The sequence below is a fragment of the Heloderma suspectum genome, chromosome 7 (genome assembly GCF_057233095.1).
Source record: "Heloderma suspectum isolate Gila_16-S chromosome 7, 16-S_ref, whole genome shotgun sequence".
Taxonomy (NCBI): domain Eukaryota; kingdom Metazoa; phylum Chordata; class Lepidosauria; order Squamata; family Helodermatidae; genus Heloderma; species Heloderma suspectum.
The window spans coordinates 26,152,465-26,173,491 of record NC_139464.1 but is presented as its reverse complement, the minus strand read 5'-3'; the positions used below and the strand labels follow the sequence as shown (position 1 = coordinate 26,173,491).

Sequence of the window (21,027 nt, the reverse complement as noted above, 5' to 3'; positions counted from 1 at the left end):
CCAGAATTTGCAACTCCCTGAGCATTGATCAGAAATTGGCTGAAAGCAGCCAATTGCACTTGCAGAAAGTGTGCATGTAATACTGCCTCTTTTGGACAATGTGTAGGAGTTTGTGCAGGAGGCGCTTTTGCAGGTCTTGGGCAGGGGCAGGTTAATGAGCAGGTGATGTTCTTTCCCACGCCTCACAATCACTATGATAGGCCAGAGGGGGCCCTATTTTTGGGGTGCACGGAGTGGCGACCCTCTGCCTCTCTCCCACCCACGCATGGCAGAGAAATCCTGCCACAACCAGGTACACTTGCTCCAGTGCATGGCATGCAGCTGCCAATTGCCATGTGTGATCTTCTCCCGCCCTCCTTGGACAATCGCAGTAGAATAGTGAGTATCTGTCCTGCCTTCCACCCCAGCAGCCCTAATGAGCACCAGCCACCACTGTGACGGCTGGGCTTTGGCTTCCCCTGCCGCGTAACATTCAAACACAGAAACACAGGAAGTGGCCTTATACCCAGGCACTGGCCTCTCTATCCCAATGCTGTATACACCAGAGTGAGGAATCTCTTTCCATCCACGAGCCGAATTCAGTTTTGCAGAAGCTCTCAGGGGCCACATTCCAGGGGTGGGCAGAGCCAGAGGCAAGGGGGGGGGGAATACAAAATTAAAAAGTGCTCCCTGGCTCCACCCATGTCAGGGTTAGATCTGAGCCCTTAGAGTCCCAAAGCAGCTCTGATTCTGAGGAGGAGATACAATCCATGGGAGAGGAACTCTCTCAGGCTTCAGAGGTGCAGCTGGAGGGGGAGCCCCCACCTGCTCACATTCCTGGGAGTGACAGTGACCCTGGCATGGAAAGGGAGGGACAACTTGAGCATTTAGATGTGAGGCGCAGACGCAGGCACAAGCGAGAGGTTGCGGGAGCTGAGCTTAGGTGCTCAGCCCGATTGGCTCGACATCAACAGCTGCACCCCGAGGCCCCACGGGAGAGGGGGAGACCTTCCCCTCCTACTCCTTAAGTCCAGAGAGTTGCTATGCTTTTCCCCAAACGGAGACCAACTGACATCCTAACTCTTAGAAATCCCTAGTAGGCTGTTCCTTTGTATTTCCCCTGAATCTCAGGCAATAAGCATCTATAAGCTTCATTAGGTTGAATGGAATTAAAGCCTTGGAAAGCAGCCCTTTTGTCTGTGTGTTGATTCTGGCTATTGGTAGGGATGTCAGAGAATTCCGCCATGGATCTCGGTGAGGCCGAATGCCAGTGCATTTGGCCCCCTGAAATCCGTGGTGGAATGAAGCCCCCCCCCCCGTAAAATGGGCCTGAAACGGAGCACCTACCTGCTGCCATCCGCGCTGACTTGCGAATGGCAGCCGCGTCTGCGGCCGCCATTCGCTTCTTCCATATAGCCGTGATAGACTACGTAAATACTTATGTAGCCTATCACAGCTAACGCAGGGACGCCATTTGCGTAGCCTATCAGGGCTTAACTAAGGGAATGCAAATGGCGGCAGCTATGGCGGCCGCCATTTGCATTCCCTTTTTTTTGCCGTTTTAGCCTACATAAATATTTACATAGGCTATTTCAGCAAAAAAAAAAAAAAGGGGGGGACGCAAATTCCCCTACTACGCCATTTGCGTTCCCATTTTTATTGTTGTTGCCCTAATAGCCTACGTAAATATTTACGTAGGCTGAAACGGCAAAAAAAAAGGGAACGCAAATGGTGGCCACCGTAGCTGCCGCCATTTGTGTTCGCTGTTTTTTTTTTTTGCTGTGATAGGCTACGTAAATATTTACGTAGCCTATCATGGCAAAATACAGGGATGCAAATGGCGGCTATGGCCGCCGCCATTTGCTTCCCTGCAGGCTGCCCAGCAGCCGGATGTCCAGCTGCGGGCAGCCCTGGCCGGCGGCTCTGTGGAATCTCCGCGGAGCGGAGCCAGCTGGAGAGAATTTTGGGGGGAGGGACGGAGTGCCTCCCCCACACCGCAAATGTCACCCTTCGAAAAGGTAAATGACTTTCGTACATCCCTAGCTATTGGAGGATTCAGAAGGCAACAGGTAAGGATGTTAGAGAATTCTGCCACGGATCCCAGGGGGGCCAAATTCCAGTGAATTTGACCCCCCGGAATCCATGGCGGAACGGAGCCCCCCACCCCTCCACCCTGCGAAAGCCCCGCAAAACGGAGCCTACCTGGCTGAGGCTGCAGCTTCAGCTCCAGTGGCAGCGGTGGCGGCGGCGGCTCCGGCTGCTGCCGGGCTGCTGCAGCCACAAATGGCGGCCATCGTAGAGGCTGCCATTTGCGTTCCTATGCCGGCCCCATGATAGGCTACATATATATTTACGTAGCCTATCACGGCTAAAGCAGGGACGCAAATGGCATCCCTTATGCCATTTGTGTTCCCGTTTTAGCCGTGATAGGCTACGTAAATATTTACGTAGCCTATCATGGGCTACCATAGGGACGCAAATGGCATCCCCTACTCAGGACGCCATTTACGTCCGCACCAGCCCGGCAGCGGCTGGAGGCCCCGCTGTGGGTTGGCCCGGCCAGTGGCTCCGCGGCCTGGCTGCGGAGCGGAGCCAGCCGGGCAGGATTCGGGGGGGGGGAGGAACAGATCACCTCCCCTCCATTGAGGATTCCGGGAGGAGGAACGGATCGCCTCCCCCCACCTGCGGAACCCGGCAGAGCCAAGTAAGCGGGGTTTTGTACACCCCTAGCAACAGGGGCAATCCTGACAACCCCCTTCTCGACAGCGGACAATCATTTGATTGTTTCTTGGCTTTTATGCAGCCCACCCCTCTGCCCCCATCCTGAGAGGTTGAAATGCCTCTCCTAAGGCTGAGTTACTGGCAATCAGAGCTTTAAGCTAAAAGATGCTGGCATTTTTAATTTGGTATTTTGCCCCAGACCCCTTTGCCATCAGCCCTGTCCACTACTGGACGGCTGAGAGCTTCTCCGGCTTGGAATTCGGCCCTTGGGCTGAGAGACGCCCAACACCCACAACGCACTTGCTTCTGCCTGCTTAAAAGCCAGTGTGCTTGTTTGCATCAGGCAATCGTTGAAGGACTCTGCTACACGGGGGAGGCTGAGCTGGAAAATGGGGCCAGCAGCTAATGTGGCCAGATGAAGGGATGGGACATAGGTGTGACAGAGCCCATGCTTGCCATGCAGGAGGTCCCAGGTGCGATCCCCAGCTTCTCCAGGTAGAGCAAGGAAAGAATCCTGCCCCAAACCCTGGAGAGACGCTTTCCATCAGTGCCAACAATACTGGGCTAGATGGACCCAGGGTCTGACTCAGTAGAAGGCAGCTTCCTATGTTCCTATTATGTTTGAGGAAGGCAGGACTCCTGTATCTTTTAAAGTTGTAATGAAGATGGAATGTGTGTGTGTATGTATCCCCCACTCTGTGGAATTCCCTCCCTAGCGACCTCTGCCACGCCCCCTCTTTGATGAGCTGTCGCCAGGCTTTGAAAACCTGGCTGTTCAGGCAGGCATTTGGAGTGGGTTAGGGTTTTTTAGAGCAATGTTGTTTTGTTCAGTTGATCATGTAAATTTGTTATTTGTGTTGTACGCTGCCTAGAGTGACCAGGTAGCTGGCCAGATGGGCGGCTAATACATCAAACAAACAAACAAAGTGTGTGCGCGTGCACGCGTGTGTGTGTTGTGGGGGCGGGGGGTTCTCTCCCCTGCACGACTAGCCTCTCTTCTGTCCAGCTGCTCGAGAGACATGAACCTTATTCTCCTTAGCATCCCATCCTCCTGTGTACTGTGCATAGACATTCATATAAGAGGAGCAATGCGTCTGGTGAAGGTGGATTTGTGCACAGGGAGCTGAGCCTGAATGAAGATTGACCCGTGTGGGAATCGTTGGTAAGCCTTGGTGCTGCCAGACTGATGCGAGGCGAGTTCCCCTTCTCCTGGCTGGTCCTCCTGTCCTGAAGCGGTTTCCTTTGTGGGGAGGGAAGGCGGCTGTCACTTATTAATATCATTGTGTCCTGTGGTTTTAAGAGTTTCCACCTGACTGCCTCTCCTCTGTTCCCTCCCTGAGCATGGGCTGCCAGTTCATTACAGATGCTTTTCGTTGGAAGCTGGCTCCCGCTACATTGTCACCTGAGCAGAATAGTCTGAAAATAGGTCATTGCGCTTGGCTGAATAGATCCCTGGCCCACAACGGTACAGCTGCTTTCTGCCTTTCCCAAGCCCTCATGCAAGGAGGCTCCAGTGCCCCAAATGAGTCCTGTTCTAGGCGCCTCATGGGATATATACTGGCGGGATGGAGGCCCTTGCCAGCTGGGGAGGCGGTTGCTTCTGGCGATGCTGCCTCCAGCCAGAAGGACCAGCAAGAAGTGATGGTGATTGAATTTGCAGTGAAATTGATGTTGTGGGCTCTGGATTCCATTCTGTCTTCAAAAGGAGAATTTTAGGTGTTTTTTTTTTCTCTGGTGTGTTTTTTTTAAGCTCCACTGGACCCCAGTGTTACTCAGGCTTACTGTGTGCAAAGAGCTAAAGGGTAGGGAGGTCGAACCCTTGCCGCCTTCACCTCTCCATGTGGTCTTGCATTCTTCAGCCGTGATGTTCTTCCTGCTGCTTGGGAGAAGGAGGAAATAGGTTGGCGAGGGCACTTCCCTGTCCCCCACTATCATACTTGATTAGACAATGGAGAACTGAGTCAGTGGCTTAGAAAGCCGTAGTACAGCAATAGTCTTGCTACACAGCAAAGTGGGCTTGGGCTGGCTCAGTTCCCTGGCAAAGTATGGTACCACCAGTACCACTGTCAGGCCAAATTAAGAAGCCCTCCAGAGAAACTCCAAAGCCCAGCAGACTTTCAGTGGTGGTCTTTGAACCATGCCCTAGCATGGAGTGTGCAATCTCCAGTGTCTTGTTGATGGAAAAGATGGGATCTATTGTTCCCATTTTATTGACAAGGCTTCAAGCCTTAATGGTGCCTTAGTGCAAGGAAGTGGAGTGCACTGAAGGATTTGCTTTCTTCCCTCCAGATATTAAAGTCTCTGGAGGTGACTGCCACTGTGAACTTGGTATTGATTAACCAGGAAATTTTCTGCAGTTATCAAAGCTAAGCATTTAGCAACAAGAAGCCTTGATGGGACCCCATGGGAACAAGAAGTGCGTGTTAGTAAAATAAAAATAACAAACAGAAAGGAGGGAGGCAAAAGGGGGAGGGATAGCTCTTTAGTATTCTTTCCCCTTCTGCAAATATCCTCTGATCTGCCCCTTGAAGGAAAAAAATAAAGATTGTCTTGGGAGATCGTTCACATTGATTTTTTTCTCTCCCTTTATCCTTGAGTTCAGCAGCTCCTTTGGCACAGAAAGAACCCAGGTCTCTGTGCCTGGAGACAGACGATGAGATTCCCCCCCCCCCCCCGCCCCTAGGGAGTTAAAGATGGTTTGAAAAAGGGATCACTGCTTGTGGTGGGCACACTCATGTAGCTTCCATTTATGGAAAATGATTTATGCAGGTTTTTGTATTTGACAAGAGGTGTGTGTGTGTGTGTGTGTGCAAACACAGGGGGTCTACAAATTAGTGGTGGTTTTGCTGATCAAGCTGAAAATTGTCCAGTTCCCACCCCACCCCAATCTGGGCAAATTCTTGCCCCATGGCCTTTTCTGACAGAAGGGGGGGGCATGATTGGTTAGGTCCCCAACACCTCCAGATAGTGTTGCCCAACAGCAGAGTAGGAAAGGGAAGTGGGAAGGAGGGTGTCCTGGCTGGGCTCTGTGTGGTTGGCTGCTCACCATACTAACCAGAGGGCAGCACCACAGTTGCTATGGTGAGTGGATTTGTTGATGCCAGAGTAAAAGAAATAATGTGTACACACCTTGGAAGCAAAGTAGGTTGGCCACTTATGCATCACCCCAAAAGAGGAAATGCTTTACCAAAAAAGAGGATAAAAGAGGGTGGAGAGTTGCCTAAAATTTGCATATATATAAATGCAAATTGAGAAACCATGATTATAATTTAAATTCAAATAAAGTTTGATAGTGGGGAAGGCTGACCAGGTGACCTGTATGCCATCCTGCTCAGTCTGCTGTCCAGGTGCTGTTGATGGATGAGGGAAGGGGCCCGGCTCACCCATCTTATGGCTCTTTATGTTTCAGCCAGACAGCCTTTCACATAGAGGACACCTTCACAGGATGGTCCTCTGGCAGCCCTTCAAATGGAGGACTGTCCTCTGTAAAAGAGGACCCATGGCTGCCCTAGGAAGCCTCCTCCATACCACTTCCCTCTCTCTTAAAAGCTATTGCCTGCCTTCTTCCTTATTTCAGGGATCATAGAGATCTGTACTTGGATGTCATTCAATTACACCCCACCTTCCCATCCAATTTTGGGATCCACGTCTACAGCAATACATCAGCATTTATATATAGCACTTCATGTGAAGACTGACCCAGAATTAAGGTGGATACTGAAGCTGTTTGTTTCCCCTTTGTCTTAGCTGTGTGGTAGATGAGATGGACTTCTCTGGCATGGAGCTTGACGAAGCTTTACGGAAATTTCAGGCCCACATCCGGGTACAAGGAGAGGCCCAGAAAGTGGAACGGCTCATTGAAGCCTTCAGGTAAGAGCAGTGCCAATGCAGTGCAGCTTTGCTGGCTGCTCCATTACAGGTAGGAGACTGGCTGTCTCTATTAGGAGTAGGGGAGATGGAAGGAGGAAAAGGATGGAGTGAGAACAGGCAGGTGCCAAGAGGTAGCAATCTCACCTGGAGTTCCTTGCGGGGGGGGGGGGGGGAGGAAAGGCAGGACATAATTGTAATAATAAATAAAAACCAACAGATATATTTGAATATATATCTTATAAGGCCTAATGCCTTTTAGGCTAGCAATGAGCTTCATCAGAGGAATTAGCCTTAGACTTAGAATCATAGGGTTAGAAGGGGCCTACAAGGCCATCGAGTCCACCCCCTGCTCAGTGCAGGAAGCCTGATTCCCAGGCAGTCTCCCATCCAAGTACTAACCAGGGCTGACCCTGCTTAGCTTCCGAGATCAGACGAGATCAGGCATCCAACCCTTTGTGTATATTTAGAAGGCACATGCTCTTCTGATGCTCCTGTGCCAAAGACTGTACTTTCTAAATATATACAGTTCCGCAAGCGAAGGGATGAGACTATGCACTTTGGAACAGGCTTGGGAAAACCTGCCCTCCACCCTGGCAGAGTTTTTGTGGGTGTATGGGCTGCAATGGGTCTCTATGTGTAGAGCGACAGACACCGAGCACTGCTCCGGGTGTCCTTGCAATACAGAAGGCCTCTTTCTGCGTTACATTCAGACGGTCATAATGTAATTCTCTTTTAGTAAGAAATGTCTGTGACTGTGTTCCACCTATGAAGCATGTACACTGAAGGCAACTGGTTATTTTAGTGAAGAAATTACAGGGCAGGTGCCCATGGGATGTGGGGCAATAGGCAGCCAACCTGTGCATGCTTCACCTTTTTGCACCACATTCACCTGAACAGTTCAGCTGCAATCTTGTTGCCTAGAAATTTCCTTGTCAAACTGATAAAATAGGTACTGTGCCTCTTTCTCCTCTCGGATAACAGAAAATCTGGCAGTGTAGCCAGTCCTTCCTTATGAGGTCCATTTCCTCTCTGCAGCATCTGTGAGGCAATTGTCTCTGTGGCACAAATCAGTGGTTGGGGAAGATTATTTATTTATTTCTATACCTCCCAATAACTGAAGCTCTCTGGGCGGTTCACAAAAATTAAAACCAAAAAGCACACAGTAAAACAATGTAAAATATAAAAACATTAAAACCACAATATAACCATACAGCCAGAACAAAACCAGAATAAAACCTAGCAGCAATGCAGAGACTTAAAACACAGATTTAAAACAGCAAAGCTAAAAGACTAGAAAGCTAAAATGCCTGGGAAAATAAAAAGGTCTTCACCTGGTACTGGAAGGAATACAATGTAGGTGCCAGGCAAACCTCAGTAGGGAGCTCATTCCACAGCTGGGGTGCCACAGCGGAAAAGGCCCTCCATCAGAGCATGGATAACTAGGGGTGTTGGAGAATACTGCCACAGACTCCAGTGAGTGCTTGATCCAGTGAGTGCTTCTAAAGAATCCGGCCCCCCGTAGTCTGTGGCAGAATGGACTACCCTCCCGCCACCCCCAAAATCCCCCCAGAATGGACCTGCCTGGTGGCGGCTCCGGCAACTCCAGCGGTGGCTCCGGCGGTGGCTCCAGGTCATAGCGACCGTCATAGCAGCCGCCATTTGCGTCCCTGCCAAGCCGTGACAGGCTACGTAAGTATCTACGTAGCCTATCACGGCAAAAGGCAGGGACGCAAATGGTGTAGCGGCCACCATTTGCATCCCTGCCTTTTGTCGTGATAGGCTACGTAGATACTTACGTAGCTTATCACGATTTGGCAGGGACGCAAATGGCGGCTTGCGTAGTGGCTGCCATTTGCGGCTGCAGCCCAGCGGCTCTGCGGCCTTGCCACAGAGCAGAGCTGGCCAGGGAGGATTCTGGGGGGGAGGGATGGATCACCTCCCCCCTCCCGCGGACCCCAGCAGATGGAGGTAAATGGGGTTTCGCACACCCCTATGGATAATTGTAGCTAGGCTACCTCTGTCTAGATAGGGGTGTAGTTGGTATACCAGCCTAAGCTGATAAAAAGTGCTCCATGCCACTGAGTTCACCCGTGCCTCAAGTGACAGTTCTGGGTCCAAGAGCACCCCAAACTGCGAACGTGATCCTTTAGGGGGAGAGCAACCCCCTCCAGAACAGGTTGAATATCACCTAGCCGAACCACCCACTAGCAGTACCTCCATCTTGTCCAGATTGAGTTTCAGTATTGGCCCTCATCCAGTCCATTACCATGCCCAGGCACTGATTAAGAACAGCCACTGCCTCACCTGGGTTTGATGAGAAAGAGAGGTAGAGCTGGGTGTCATCCACATATTGATGGCACCTCACCGCCCCCTGGATAACCTCCCCCAGCAGTTTCATGTAGATGTTAAACAGCATGGGGGACAAAACAGAGCCCTGTGGAACCCCATGGCACAATTGCCATGGCACAGAGCAATAATCCCCCAGCACTACCTTCTGGAGTCGGCCATCCAAGGCGGAGCAGAACCACTACAGTGCAGTGCCTCCAACTCCCAACACAGACAACACAGACAGACTTCTATCCAGAAGGATACCATGGTCGATGGTATCGAAAGCCGCTGAGAGGTCCAAGAGAATCAACAGGGTCGCACCCCCCCTCTCCCAGCAGAGGTCATCCCACAGGGCGACCGAGGCAGTTTCTATTCCAAAACCAGGCCTGGAGCCCGATTGAAATGGAACTAGATAATCTGTTTCATTCAAGAGTGCCTGGGGCTGTCCTGCAACCACCCGCTCAAGCACCTTGCCCAGGAAGGGGATGTTGGCCACTGGCCTATAATTGTTAACGTCCTCCAAGACCAGGTTAGGCTTTTTCAGGAGTGGTCTGATTACCACCTCTTTTAAAGAGGCCAACACCACTCCCTCTCTCAAGGAGGCATTTACAAACTCCTGGGCCCAGCCAGACATCCCCCCCTTGTTCGATGTAATAAGTAATAAGATGTACAAATTATTGTAATTCTTACAATAAGAATGTAATAAGGGCAAGGGTCAAGCACACAAGTGGTCGATCGGACTTGGCCAAGCACCTTGTCCGCATCCTATTCCTCAGTCCTCAATAACTGAAACTCATCCAATAGAACTGGACCAGATGGTGCTCTGAATGCCTCTACCAATGGAACTGCATTAATCGTGGTCTTGACGAATCTGACGACTTTATCTTCAAAGTCATGACGAATCTGAGCGACTTTATCTTCAAAGTGCCGCACAAACTCATCACAGTGTGCAACTGAGGGTTCCAAAGTCTCTCCCTGGCCCAGAATGTAACAGGCCGCAAACCACTCGGAAAAACTCCACTGGATGACACTGAGAAGATGCAATGCTGGTGGAACAGAACTGTCTCTTTGCCACCCTCACCGCCACAGAGTAGGCTCGATAATGAGCTCTAAGCAGTGTTCGGTCAGATTCAGCAAGAGCTTTCCTCCACTTGCATTCTGGCCGTCTCCCCTCTTGCTTCATTGCCCTCAGCTCGGGTGTATACCAAGGAGGTGGCCGGGCTCTGCTCAGAGGGAGAGGGCGCTTGGGCGCCATCATGTCAACCGCCCGAGTCATCTCTGCATTCCACAGAGTGACCTGGGCAGGAGCACCAGCTGTATCAGCAGGAAAATCCCCCAGACCCCTCTGGAAACCATCAGAATTCAGAGGTGGACCATTTTAATAGAGGGGAAGGGCTGCTAAGAGTCTAAACCTCACATATTTGATTTAATCACATATTTGCATGAATTCAGACAATTAATTAAGCCTGCGATCCTGTACACCAGTTTGCGGCTCTCAGAATAATTTCAAAAGTTCTCTGTAAGCAGTCACTTCAGACCTCTGGGAAGAGCAATTTGTCTGTCCGCCAGCAGCCTGCTAGGCAGGCAGAAAGAAGGGGGGGGTGTTAGAAAGGGGGGGCTGGCCACCTCTGGCTTTGGTCTCACCCACTGATAGTATATGGCCCCCAACAGTTTACCCCCCAAGGAAATGTAGCCATCAACAGAAAAAAGTTCCCCAATCCTGCTATATCCGCTTACCTGGGGGTAGGCCCCATTGAACTCCATCGGAATTACATCTGAGAAGACATGGATAGAATTGCATTGTAGGTTACAACTTCATCACAGGCGCACCTTTTTGGTGAAGGGAACGGCTTGCACATAGTGAAATAGCTATAAGAAGGAGAGCCAGTGTGTGCCAGAGGCTGCACATGACCAGGCTATCATGTGACAATCATCCTGTGAAACAACATGGCTGTGCTCAGTTCAGGCAAATTCAGATGACACATGCTTCCATGACAGTTGTCTATCACATGTTTGAAATTGTTATCATGGGCCAGTTATTGTGGATGTGTAACACTGTTCTTCAGGGTTTTTCAGTGCTGGAGTTCTAAGGTCAGTGAAATGAACTCCCATCAACTTTTGTAAAATCTTCATAATGTCTGTTCTGGGCTTCTAATTCCATACTGCTAACCATAATTTGCTGTATAGCATCATCATGAACTGGTATAACATCCCATTTCTGCTGCAGCTTTTGCAGAGCACATTCTTCCCCTATACTTATAATAGAAGGAAAATCCTCAAACTCACACAGAATTATATCTTCTTGTTCCCCCTTTACCCTCTGCAGATCGTTTATTTGACCATAGGCTCTAATGGCTCTTCTAATTTCTGCTGTAGTTTCTACAGGGGAAACTCCACTAACAAACACAGTTCTAAGAGGATCCAAACCATATTTTATACAGGCATCCTTGACTTAAAAAAAAAAAGACGCTTCTGTACAGCCTTCAAGTCCCTGCTGTTTGGGTGTCAATTTTGTAACGCTTTTCTTCAGGGTCTCTAAAGGGACTCACAGCAAAGGCCTTGTACAGGGACAATGAACATATATCATTTTAATTTCTCAATTAAAAACAATAATAATGCACAGATAATAATTTTATATGCGTAACAATTCACTTATTACCGAAACAGTAAAATGGCGCACAGCCCTCCCAAAGTTCTTTCTGCTTGAGTCCACAACAAAAATATAAATAAAACTTCTCTCTGAAGCTTGATTTTTCTGCTGGCCGAAGAAAGAAAATGGTCTCTACTCAGTTCACTCCTGTTCCGCAACAATCTTCTCAAAAATGGATCAGGATCCAGCAAGACAGGAACAGCCCCATTTCAAGGGTTCAGGTTCTTACAGAAAGGAGAAAGCTTCTTCCACACTGCATTTTGGTAACTACCTAAAATGGTGACTACTCCCTATCTCACTCCTTTACTGAGCATGTGCAGGAATATTCCCACTCAGAATTCTTAAAGAAAAATATACCAGTGGGTTTGTTGTTGTTGTTGTTGTTCAGTCGTTCAGTCGTGTCCGACTCTTCATGACCCCATGGACCATAGCACGCCAGGCCTTCCTGTCCTGCACTCTCTCCCGGAGCGTGCTCAAGTCCATATTCATTGCGTCAGTGACCAGTGGGTTACAGATGGACAAAATCTTTTCATCAAATGAATGAAGAATCAATTAGTGCAAGACAAGCTGGGGCAAGTTAAGCTGATTACAGGTTCCTTGGTCTTTTGAATCCACCCAAAGTGAGTGATTTATTCATTTATTCTGAGGTGCAGCTCAGGGATTGTATGTACAACTTCTTATGATCGTTGTTAGGCAGAGTGTAAGTAATTTTAGCATCCCTAGAGAGGTATGCTATGCATATTTGTCACACATATGCATATGAGTGACAAATCAGCCTTTGATTTCCATTGATGAGTGTTGACATTGTCTCCCTCCACCTGCAGCCAGCGGTACTGCATGTGTAACCCAGATGTGGTCCAGCAGTTCCATAACCCAGACACCATTTTCATACTGGCTTTCGCCATCATCCTTCTTAATACGGATATGTATAGCCCTAACATCAAACCCGACAGGAAGATGATGCTGGAGGACTTCATTCGGAATCTGAGAGGTGAGGGTGTTTCTTGGATGAGCCAATCTTCCTTGCTAGTTGGAATCTTGCATTAAGCAGACTTCAAGTTAAGTAGGCTTCAAGCCCAGGATGCAGGCAGATGACACTGGATGAGCTAAAATATATGTGTCTGCGGGGAAGAAAGTAGAGTTGCCACCTCTCTTAGAGAGAGAGAAAAAAACAACAACTTTTGCCCATTTGCACAGTTGAACCTGTAAATATATTTGTATTTGAAATGGCTCACTCAAATCATGAAATTGAAAAGAAACTTACTGGTCAAACTACTTGGCAGATTTTAGTAGTCCTTCTAAAGCATGCAATGCCTCTTTGACCAGTGTCTGTAGTGGGTGAGAAATAAATTTTAGTCATGGACAACTATGGCCATATCTTTAGCTTTTTCAAGTCTCTGAAAATGATCATCTGTAAACAGTCCTTCTAGCTCAGGTATGAACTGTCTCTCTGTCTAGCTTATTCTGCATTGTTTGTGCTCCACAGGAGTGGATGATGGTGCCGATATTCCCCGGGACTTGGTGGTGGGAATTTATGAGAGGATCCAGCAGAGAGAGCTCAAATCCAATGAGGATCATGTAACTTATGTTACCAAAGTGGAAAAATCCATTGTTGGAATGAAAACGGTGAGCCTTGATACACCACCATAGGGTGTGTGCCTGCCTGATGGGGATGATTTTGCTCTTGCAATCATATTTTTTCTGCAGTTACTTTTTCCTTAGGAAGCCTTATACCAGAGTAATTGTCCATTTGGCCCAGTATTGTCTAGTGTGAGTGGTAGAAGCTCTGCAAAGTCTCAGGAAAAGTGAGGTCTCACCTGTCACCTGCTACATGGTCCCTTTCACTGGAGATGCCAAAGATTGAAATTTGGACCTGCTGCATGCAAAGCACATGCTCTCCCACTGAACTATGGTTATCTTTTGAAGTTTCCCATCCTTCTTTTCTTTTCTTATTATTTCCTTTTATAATATGCCCATCTTATCTTTCCTTCTATCTTTCTCCGATCCCATCTCTAATTATTTTTACCTTGTTTGGTAATTTTAAAAACATTTAGGGAGCAATCCTATGGGCCCTAGACAGAGTCTGGGGGGCCATAGGATAATTCAGATTCCTGGATCCAAGGTTGGAGACAGCACTCCAATCTCAGAGCCGGGAATCTGCACTCCTTTCCTCCCTCGCAGCTAGCATGGAGAGAACTGCAAAGGTGACTTCGGAGAGGGGGTAAAGGGAGCATGCCAGTGGGCAGGGAGGGGATTGGGGAAGCTGGGATATGATGAATCCCCTGGCCTCTCCAGCCTCCTTCCCTCCCGCTCTGACCCACCCCAGCTAGACAGGCAAAAAAGCCTGTCTAGCCAAAATGCAGAGTGGGAGGAGTGCGGAGGCAAAGATTGTCTCTGCCACTCTTCCCACTCTGCATAGGATGCCCATAATCCTTCGAGTTTACAGGCTTATGGGCATCGCCGCAGGATACATATAATTCAACGTTGGGAGTTAGTCAGGCATCCCTTTTTGGCTGCCTTCCCGTTGACCAATTCTCATGAAACACACTTCATTGGAAAGCTCTTGACACACAGATTCCATGAATAACAACAGTTTTCACTATAATTAAAAACTGGGAGTTCATTTATGTCCATAAACGGTGATTTAATTTTCCTCTGTGAACTGTGTTCACAGGAAACCAACTGCTTGTTTGTGCCATTATTTGCCCTTTTGGTTTTCCTGGCAACAATAGCTTTTGCAGACCCTGCCTGCCTTATAGCTTGGGAATGTAGGTTGTGGGAAGGCATACAAGGCAGGGAACATCTTCATGGCCAACCTGTGTGCATGGAGGTTACATCAGGCAATTAGTTCCCTCATCCTCAGCCCTACTGAAATTAGGTCCCAAGGAAAAGGCTGCATTTGCACATATTTGTTCCCTTTCCCCCTTGCCTCTCTCTTTCCCCCTCTTCCCTCCCTCTATTTTTCTCCCATCTAAATTAGACTGTAAGCTCCCTGAAGCAGGGACCTGGTTTGGGTGGGTGTGTGAGTTTTATTTGCATTATTCTGCAAAGTGCCATGTACATGGATGGGGCTGTACAAAACAGTCCCTCTCTAATAGCAAATGCAAGTGGCGCATGCTGACAGAACTGGAGACAAACCGGGGTTACTGAGAAACAAGGGGAAAGTATCAGTATGCTCAGGGGAACCTCAAGGTTGACAGAAGTACAAAACAAACTTTAAAAACAAATAGACGTAAGGAGGCATCCCTCCCCAAACCGCCCAAAGAGGACTGAGCATGCTCAGTAGCCGTGGAATGTTCAGTGGCTGTTGGAAAAGAAAATGGGGAAATCTGTAGGGCGGGAAGGAGTGGAATGGCTGGCTAGAGCCCTGAACAGGAGCACTCCTTTTAGGAGTGGGGATACACTGCAACCTTCTGTGGCAGATCCCACTTGCAATCCATAATAATACACATTGTCCTTTCGTTCTCCATTTTTGCTGTCATGAGGTTTAGAAACTTGATCCCCACCCCAATAAACACACTTAGCAGATTTCGCATTAGGGGCCACATTCCACTGTGCTGGTGGTGCAGGTTCCTGAGCTTCCGCTCCCATTAGGCAGGGTGAGGAGTTGAAGAGCAGGGCAAAGGAAGGAGCGCTGGCTGCCATCACTGTGATAAAGTGATCCGGGACACTCAGTTCCACAGCTAGTTTTTCTATGGCCTAGGCTAGCAGAAAATCTGCTGGTGAGGACAGGGTACAAATGGGGTGGGCAAAGGGGTCACACAGCCATGAGGCTTCGTGGCTTCATGAATGTGCAACCGTTTCAGGATGGTTGATAAGCCGGGGGACCATTCCCACTCAGTCTCTGTCTTCCAGGTCCTGTCAGTGCCGCATCGCCGGTTGGTTTGTTGCAGCCGCCTCTATGAAGTGATGGACATGCACAAAGCACAGAAACAAGCCGCTCACCAGAGGGAGGTTTTCCTCTTCAATGACTTGCTGGTGGTGAGTGGCCTTGGAGAATCGCAGCACTGTGGGAGACTTAGTGCCAGCACTCAGGAGAAAAGCTCATAGTATAGCTTCCCTAGGACTGTGTCAGGCTGGACTTTAGGTGGGGCTGCTTATATGACTCCCTGTACATAGAAAGCTAGCACATCACCAAGAAGGCTATGCTTAGATCCTTTCTCTCTCTGATATGATAATGTTCCATTGGCTGGAGGGTGTTCTTTGTTTTTTTGCTCAGGGGAGCATTCAGCCATGGAATCCCCCACCTGCATTCTGAACTGGTGCAATCCAGGGGGGATGTACCACGTACCTGTTTGTTTTCTTTTGTTTTGAATGTGTAGATCAGTCCTTAAGGCCATCTAGTAGTGTGCCCTGCCATGACTCAAGGAGTTCTGTGCTTCCAAAAGTTAAAAGAAATAAAAATAATAAAACAATAATACAAAAACAATAATACAAATACAGTAATAAGACAACATAATTAAACATGGGCATTCAACAACTAATTTCTCAGCTAACTGAAATGTCCTCTGAAAAGCAGGGTCTTAACTTGCCATCTGAATCCCATTAGTGAAGGAACCAAGTGGGATTCCCTCAAGAAGGAGTTCCATAGTCTAGGTCAGCAGTGGGCAACTTGTTTGGCCTACATTTCCCATCAGCCCTAGCGCGCATGCCTCATTTATTTATTTATATATTTATACATTCTATCCTGTATTTTTTCCTCTTGCGAGAAACCCAAGGTGGCTTACATGGTCCTCTTCCTTTCCATGTTATCCTCACAACAACCCGAGTGGGGAGTAGAACCCAGATCTCCTGAGTCCCAGTCCAACACTCTAACCACTACACCACACTGTCTCTCTAACGGTGAAGGATTATGGTAGTTGTAGGCCATATATCTGGAGGGCCACAAGTTGCCCACCCCCAGGTCTAGGCGCTATGACTGAAAAGGCCCTGACTCATGTAGCCACCCACGGCACATCAGACAAGTCAGGGCAGAATAAAAATGCGTTGCCATCTAAATCCATTCTACCTTGTTTCACAGGAGCTTAGTGAAACTGATAACATAAATGCATCTGTGAAATTGACAAGGGGTGATTTGATAGGATTCCTTGGAGAGTGGAGAATAGCCCCTCTCTACAGCAGAGTTCTCACTAAACTCCCCACACTGCATTTATGTTGCCAGTCCTAGGATTTTCAAACTGCACACATTTCTTTGGGCCAAAGAAGACTTGATATAATTCATGCCCCTAACTATTGTGTGAACGTTTTTAAAGAAAATAAATAGGTGTGGTGGGCCCATTCCAGATTGGGACAATGATGGAGGGATAAGGGAGCTTTAACCCTTTGCCCTCTGCTCAGTCCAGATCCAGATTGCTCTCCCACACCATGGCTGTTATTTATACTGGAAAGGAAGCTGCTATTGGCAGATTCCTCCCAATGCAAATAAAAGGCGCAGGATGGGGTGGTTTGATCTGGATTGGGATCATAGCAGGGGAGAAATGGTCATGGTCCTCCTACCACCTGGCAGGGTCCTAATCCAGATCAGGCCCCCTGTCCCTGCTGTTTACTTAAACAAACAAACACAACCATGCACACAAATGGCATGCATTACTAATCTTGCCTAGTTTGGCCCTAACTGCTATGTGAGCTTACATTCTCCTTTAGACATGCAGACCTGTTTGCAAGTAAGCCAGAAATCCAGAACAGGGCCTCTTGGGGAGATGCTCCAGGTTAGACGTCTGTGGCTGTCACTGATAATGTTTGGCTCTGGAACAGCCCCAGTGAAGACAACATCACTGCTCTGGAGCAGTGGCTCTTAAACTCTGATTCAGGAAGCACCGGACCAGGGAGGCCTTTCTGTCCATGTGGAATGGGGAGAGTTAACCCTTCCTTCCCCGGCTGCAATCCCCCTTGAAAATTGCATGGCAGTTAATGAACAGTTTTTTTCCATTGGCATCAGTGGATGCTCAGAGTTTTGCAAAGTAGATCCAGGGCCCTGGGAAATAGATTCAGGGCCAGGCTTCATGTACTCAAGCCTAGCAACACATAAGCTTTTGTGGACTACAGAGAAACCTAGTGTGTGGCTGCTGTGGAAAAATCAAATTCCATGTTAGACATAACTAGGAAAGGAATCAAAAATGAAACTGCCAGTATCATACTGCCCTAATACAAATCTATGGTGGGACCATACTTGGAATACTTTGTACAGTTCTGGTCACTGCACCTAAGTGCAGAAAAGGGCAACTGAAATGATCAAGGGGCTGGAGCATCTCCCCTATGAGCGAAGGCTGCAACAGCTGGGATTGTTTCAGAAAAAAAGGCAAGTAAGGGGAGACATGATAGAGGCATACAAAAGTATGCATGGTGTGGGGAAAGTGGATAGGGAGACATTTTTCTTCCTCATAGTACTAGAACGCTCTGGGGTCATCCCATGCAGCTGATTGGTGGGAGATTCAGGACAGATAAAAGGAAGGGCGCAGAGGAGGGCAATGAGATGATCAGGGGACTGGAAACAAAGCCCTATGAGGGCATGTTTAGCCTTGAGAAGACAAGACTGAGGGGAGATATGATAGCGCTCTTCAAGAAACATCAGAAAGAACTTGCTGACTTTTAGAGCAATACAACAATGGAACCAACTACCTAGGGAGGTGGTGGGCTCTCCCACACTGGAGGCATTCAAGATGAAGCTGGACAGCCACTTGTCAGGGATGCTTTGACTTAGATTCCTGCACTGAGCAGGGGTTTGGACTTGATGGTCTTATAGGCCCCTTCCATCCCTACTATTCTATGATTCAGTTCTCTCTTCACCTTCCAAATTTAAACTGAATTGATAGAGCCTTATAGGTGAGTCCTAGGATGTTGGAGGAATCCAGTTGAGGGAGTGAAGCTCAACCAGTTTTCATTGGCTTGGCCCCACAGACTCCATTCCATCTCCCACCAACTGGCCTGACTTGGGCACAACGAGTCAGGCCAGCTGGCAGAATTTCTGTAAATTATTATTTCTTGTGTGCATAAAAAAAACTTGCACAAATTATGCCATGCAGTGTGCAACTTTGCATAATTTGTGCAAATTTCAGCTGAAAATTGTGCATATTTATGGAAATGGCACCCATGGGTATCATGTTGGAGATCCTGGAAAATGGTGATTTCAGGAAAAAAAACTGATTAAGTTCTTGGATTTCAGGAAAAAGCTTGTGTCTTGGCTCACAAATGCAAGTCAAGCCAGGGGCTCTGGGGAAATCTGACAAGCCCCCAAAGGGCCAGATTTCCCTGTGATGGCCATCCCTAGTGAGCCCAGGAACCATATCTCAGAAGATTTGCACTGACTATGAGCCTTAGTAGTGTCTGTTTGCTTTTAGCCTATTGCAGGGGGGCACCAGCTATTGGATCCAGGAAAGACTGAGGTAGAGGTTCTTGCATTTGAATCAAGGCAGGAAAATCACCTGGCAGACATTGCCCTAAGTTATTCCCTGAGTTATTCTGGTGCTGCATTTGCTGGGCCTCATAAGGTATCCCCACTCCCACCTCCAAATTGCATTCTAAAGGATTTGCATTTATTTGGGCCTCACTCTTTCCCAGAGTCCTTTGCTGCTGCTGCTGCTTCTGAAACACTGTCTTCCTTTCTCTGCATCCTTTAACAGATCCTCAAGCTCTGCCCTAAGAAGAAAAGCTCCTCGACCTACACGTTTTGCAAGTCCGTCAGCCTCTTAGGAATGCAGTTCCATCTATTTGAGAATGAATGTAAGTTTGTTGTTATTTTGGTCATTTGCCAGATGACACTGGAGGATAAGATCCATCATGTGGTTTCTCATACAGTAACCCAGAGAAACCTTGCATTGGAAAGATGCTTAGCCTACTGCTTAATGAGAGAATGGTTTGAAGGGACAGGTTACAGTTTCACTGGTTTCATTTGTACCCTATTGCCCATAATCCCTATATTTTGGCACCATGCAGTATTTGTGCAGAAGATACCTTAGACAACCAAAGATTTTCCCATTCTGTATTGTACAGAAATGGAGAATATCTGGAGAGGGTCTTGGTGCCCTGTTCTTGGCACTCCTTAGAATTAGAATTAGACATACATGGCTGGTTTTGTTGGCTGAAATCCCTCTGTATCTCATATATTTAAATTTGCTCCAGAATGGTGCCATCTGAATTGCATTTATGTTTACAAGGCTTCCTACCAAACATGGCCAACTTCACCATGTTATAGTTAAATGTGAAGGACAACCCGACCAGAGAGTAATCCAAAATCAATATGCTGGCATCACAGGAACCACCAGAAATATGATAGTCATGAGATATATAACCTTTGTACATTAATAAGATAATGCATGAACATGCCATGATGAGGTATTCAGGATAATCTAACTCTATCCCATTTTTTTAATATAAAACTTGAACAGAAAAGGGAGCAGACGAGCAGTCTTTATGAACCTCACATATAGATGAGATACCATCTGTTGATTGATAACTCAAGCCCAGTCTCACCCTTTTTGCAAGTTAATTTTGATGCTCTGTAGCTGCTATGGACATTTTTTTTTAATTGCTGCTGAATTGGGGGGGTAGTGGGGGCTGTATTGTCTACTCTGACTTTCAGCAGTTCTCATCAGGCAGAAGTTTTTCCCCATTTGTCTATTTACCTGATTCAGTTGCTTCCTGATCCTTTGAACTGGAGATGCCAGCGATTGAACCTAGGACCTTCTGCCCTCAGAGCGCTTGCTGAATCATTCAGCTGTGACTCCTCCTCAGATTACTTCAACCTTTTAAATATGTGGAACCCACAACACTTGTTTCATGTTCCCTCCCCTTCTTTTGCATAGACTACCCACATGGCATCACCTTGGTGACTCCAGTTTCAGGCTCAGAGAAGAAACAGGTACTCCATTTCTGTGCTCTGGGTGCAGAGGAAATGCAGAAATTTGTGGAAGACCTAAAGGAGTCGATAGCAGAGGTTATGGAGCTAGAACAGATTCGAATTGAATGTAAGGCTCCCAGCGTGGTCCAGACACCTTGCAGTCATTCTGTCTGTATGTACATATGTCTGTGTCTCACGTATTTTTGTGTCTGTTGTTGACAGGGGTGCCATTTCAGATTTCAATCAGGGTGCAAGATTCCCAGCAAGGTCTAAGGTCTTCTCTTGAATATATTCAAGTTTAAATTGCCAAAACAGTGGTGTATTGAAGAGCATTTTTGTGACTTTTAAAAAAACAACCTCTTTTATGCTGCATAATAATTATGGGAATGTAATTGACACTGGATAATTGGGCATTCCTCCTGTGTTGTTGTTGTTGTTGTTGTTGTTTTTAACAAACAGTGTTATGCTTGGCCCCATGAATTGCTTATAACAATAACTACCAGTGTAGAAGCAGTGAATTTGCCAGGGATATAAATGTTCCTAAGGAAGAACCATGCAAAGTCTGAACCACCATGTCCTCTTCCCTGCCAACCCCAAATGGCACTCCTGATTGTGCAGTTGGGTGCAGGGAGGGAGATCTGTA

The 21,027-nt window shown here is 47.6% G+C and overlaps 1 protein-coding gene across 1 annotated transcript in view; it reads left to right on the top strand.

Annotated features, from left to right (window-relative positions):
• The window catches only part of IQSEC3 (IQ motif and Sec7 domain ArfGEF 3), a 224,071-nt gene that overhangs the window by 195,812 nt on the left and 7,232 nt on the right, over nt 1–21,027 (top strand). Inside the window, exons 6-11 of the mRNA XM_084811717.1 lie at nt 6,448–6,570; nt 12,373–12,539; nt 13,035–13,174; nt 15,404–15,529; nt 19,168–19,267; nt 20,350–20,556. Of these exons, the coding sequence (XP_084667843.1) occupies nt 6,448–6,570; nt 12,373–12,539; nt 13,035–13,174; nt 15,404–15,529; nt 19,168–19,267; nt 20,350–20,556 (863 nt within the window). The remainder of the gene's footprint in view (nt 1–6,447; nt 6,571–12,372; nt 12,540–13,034; nt 13,175–15,403; nt 15,530–19,167; nt 19,268–20,349; nt 20,557–21,027) is intronic.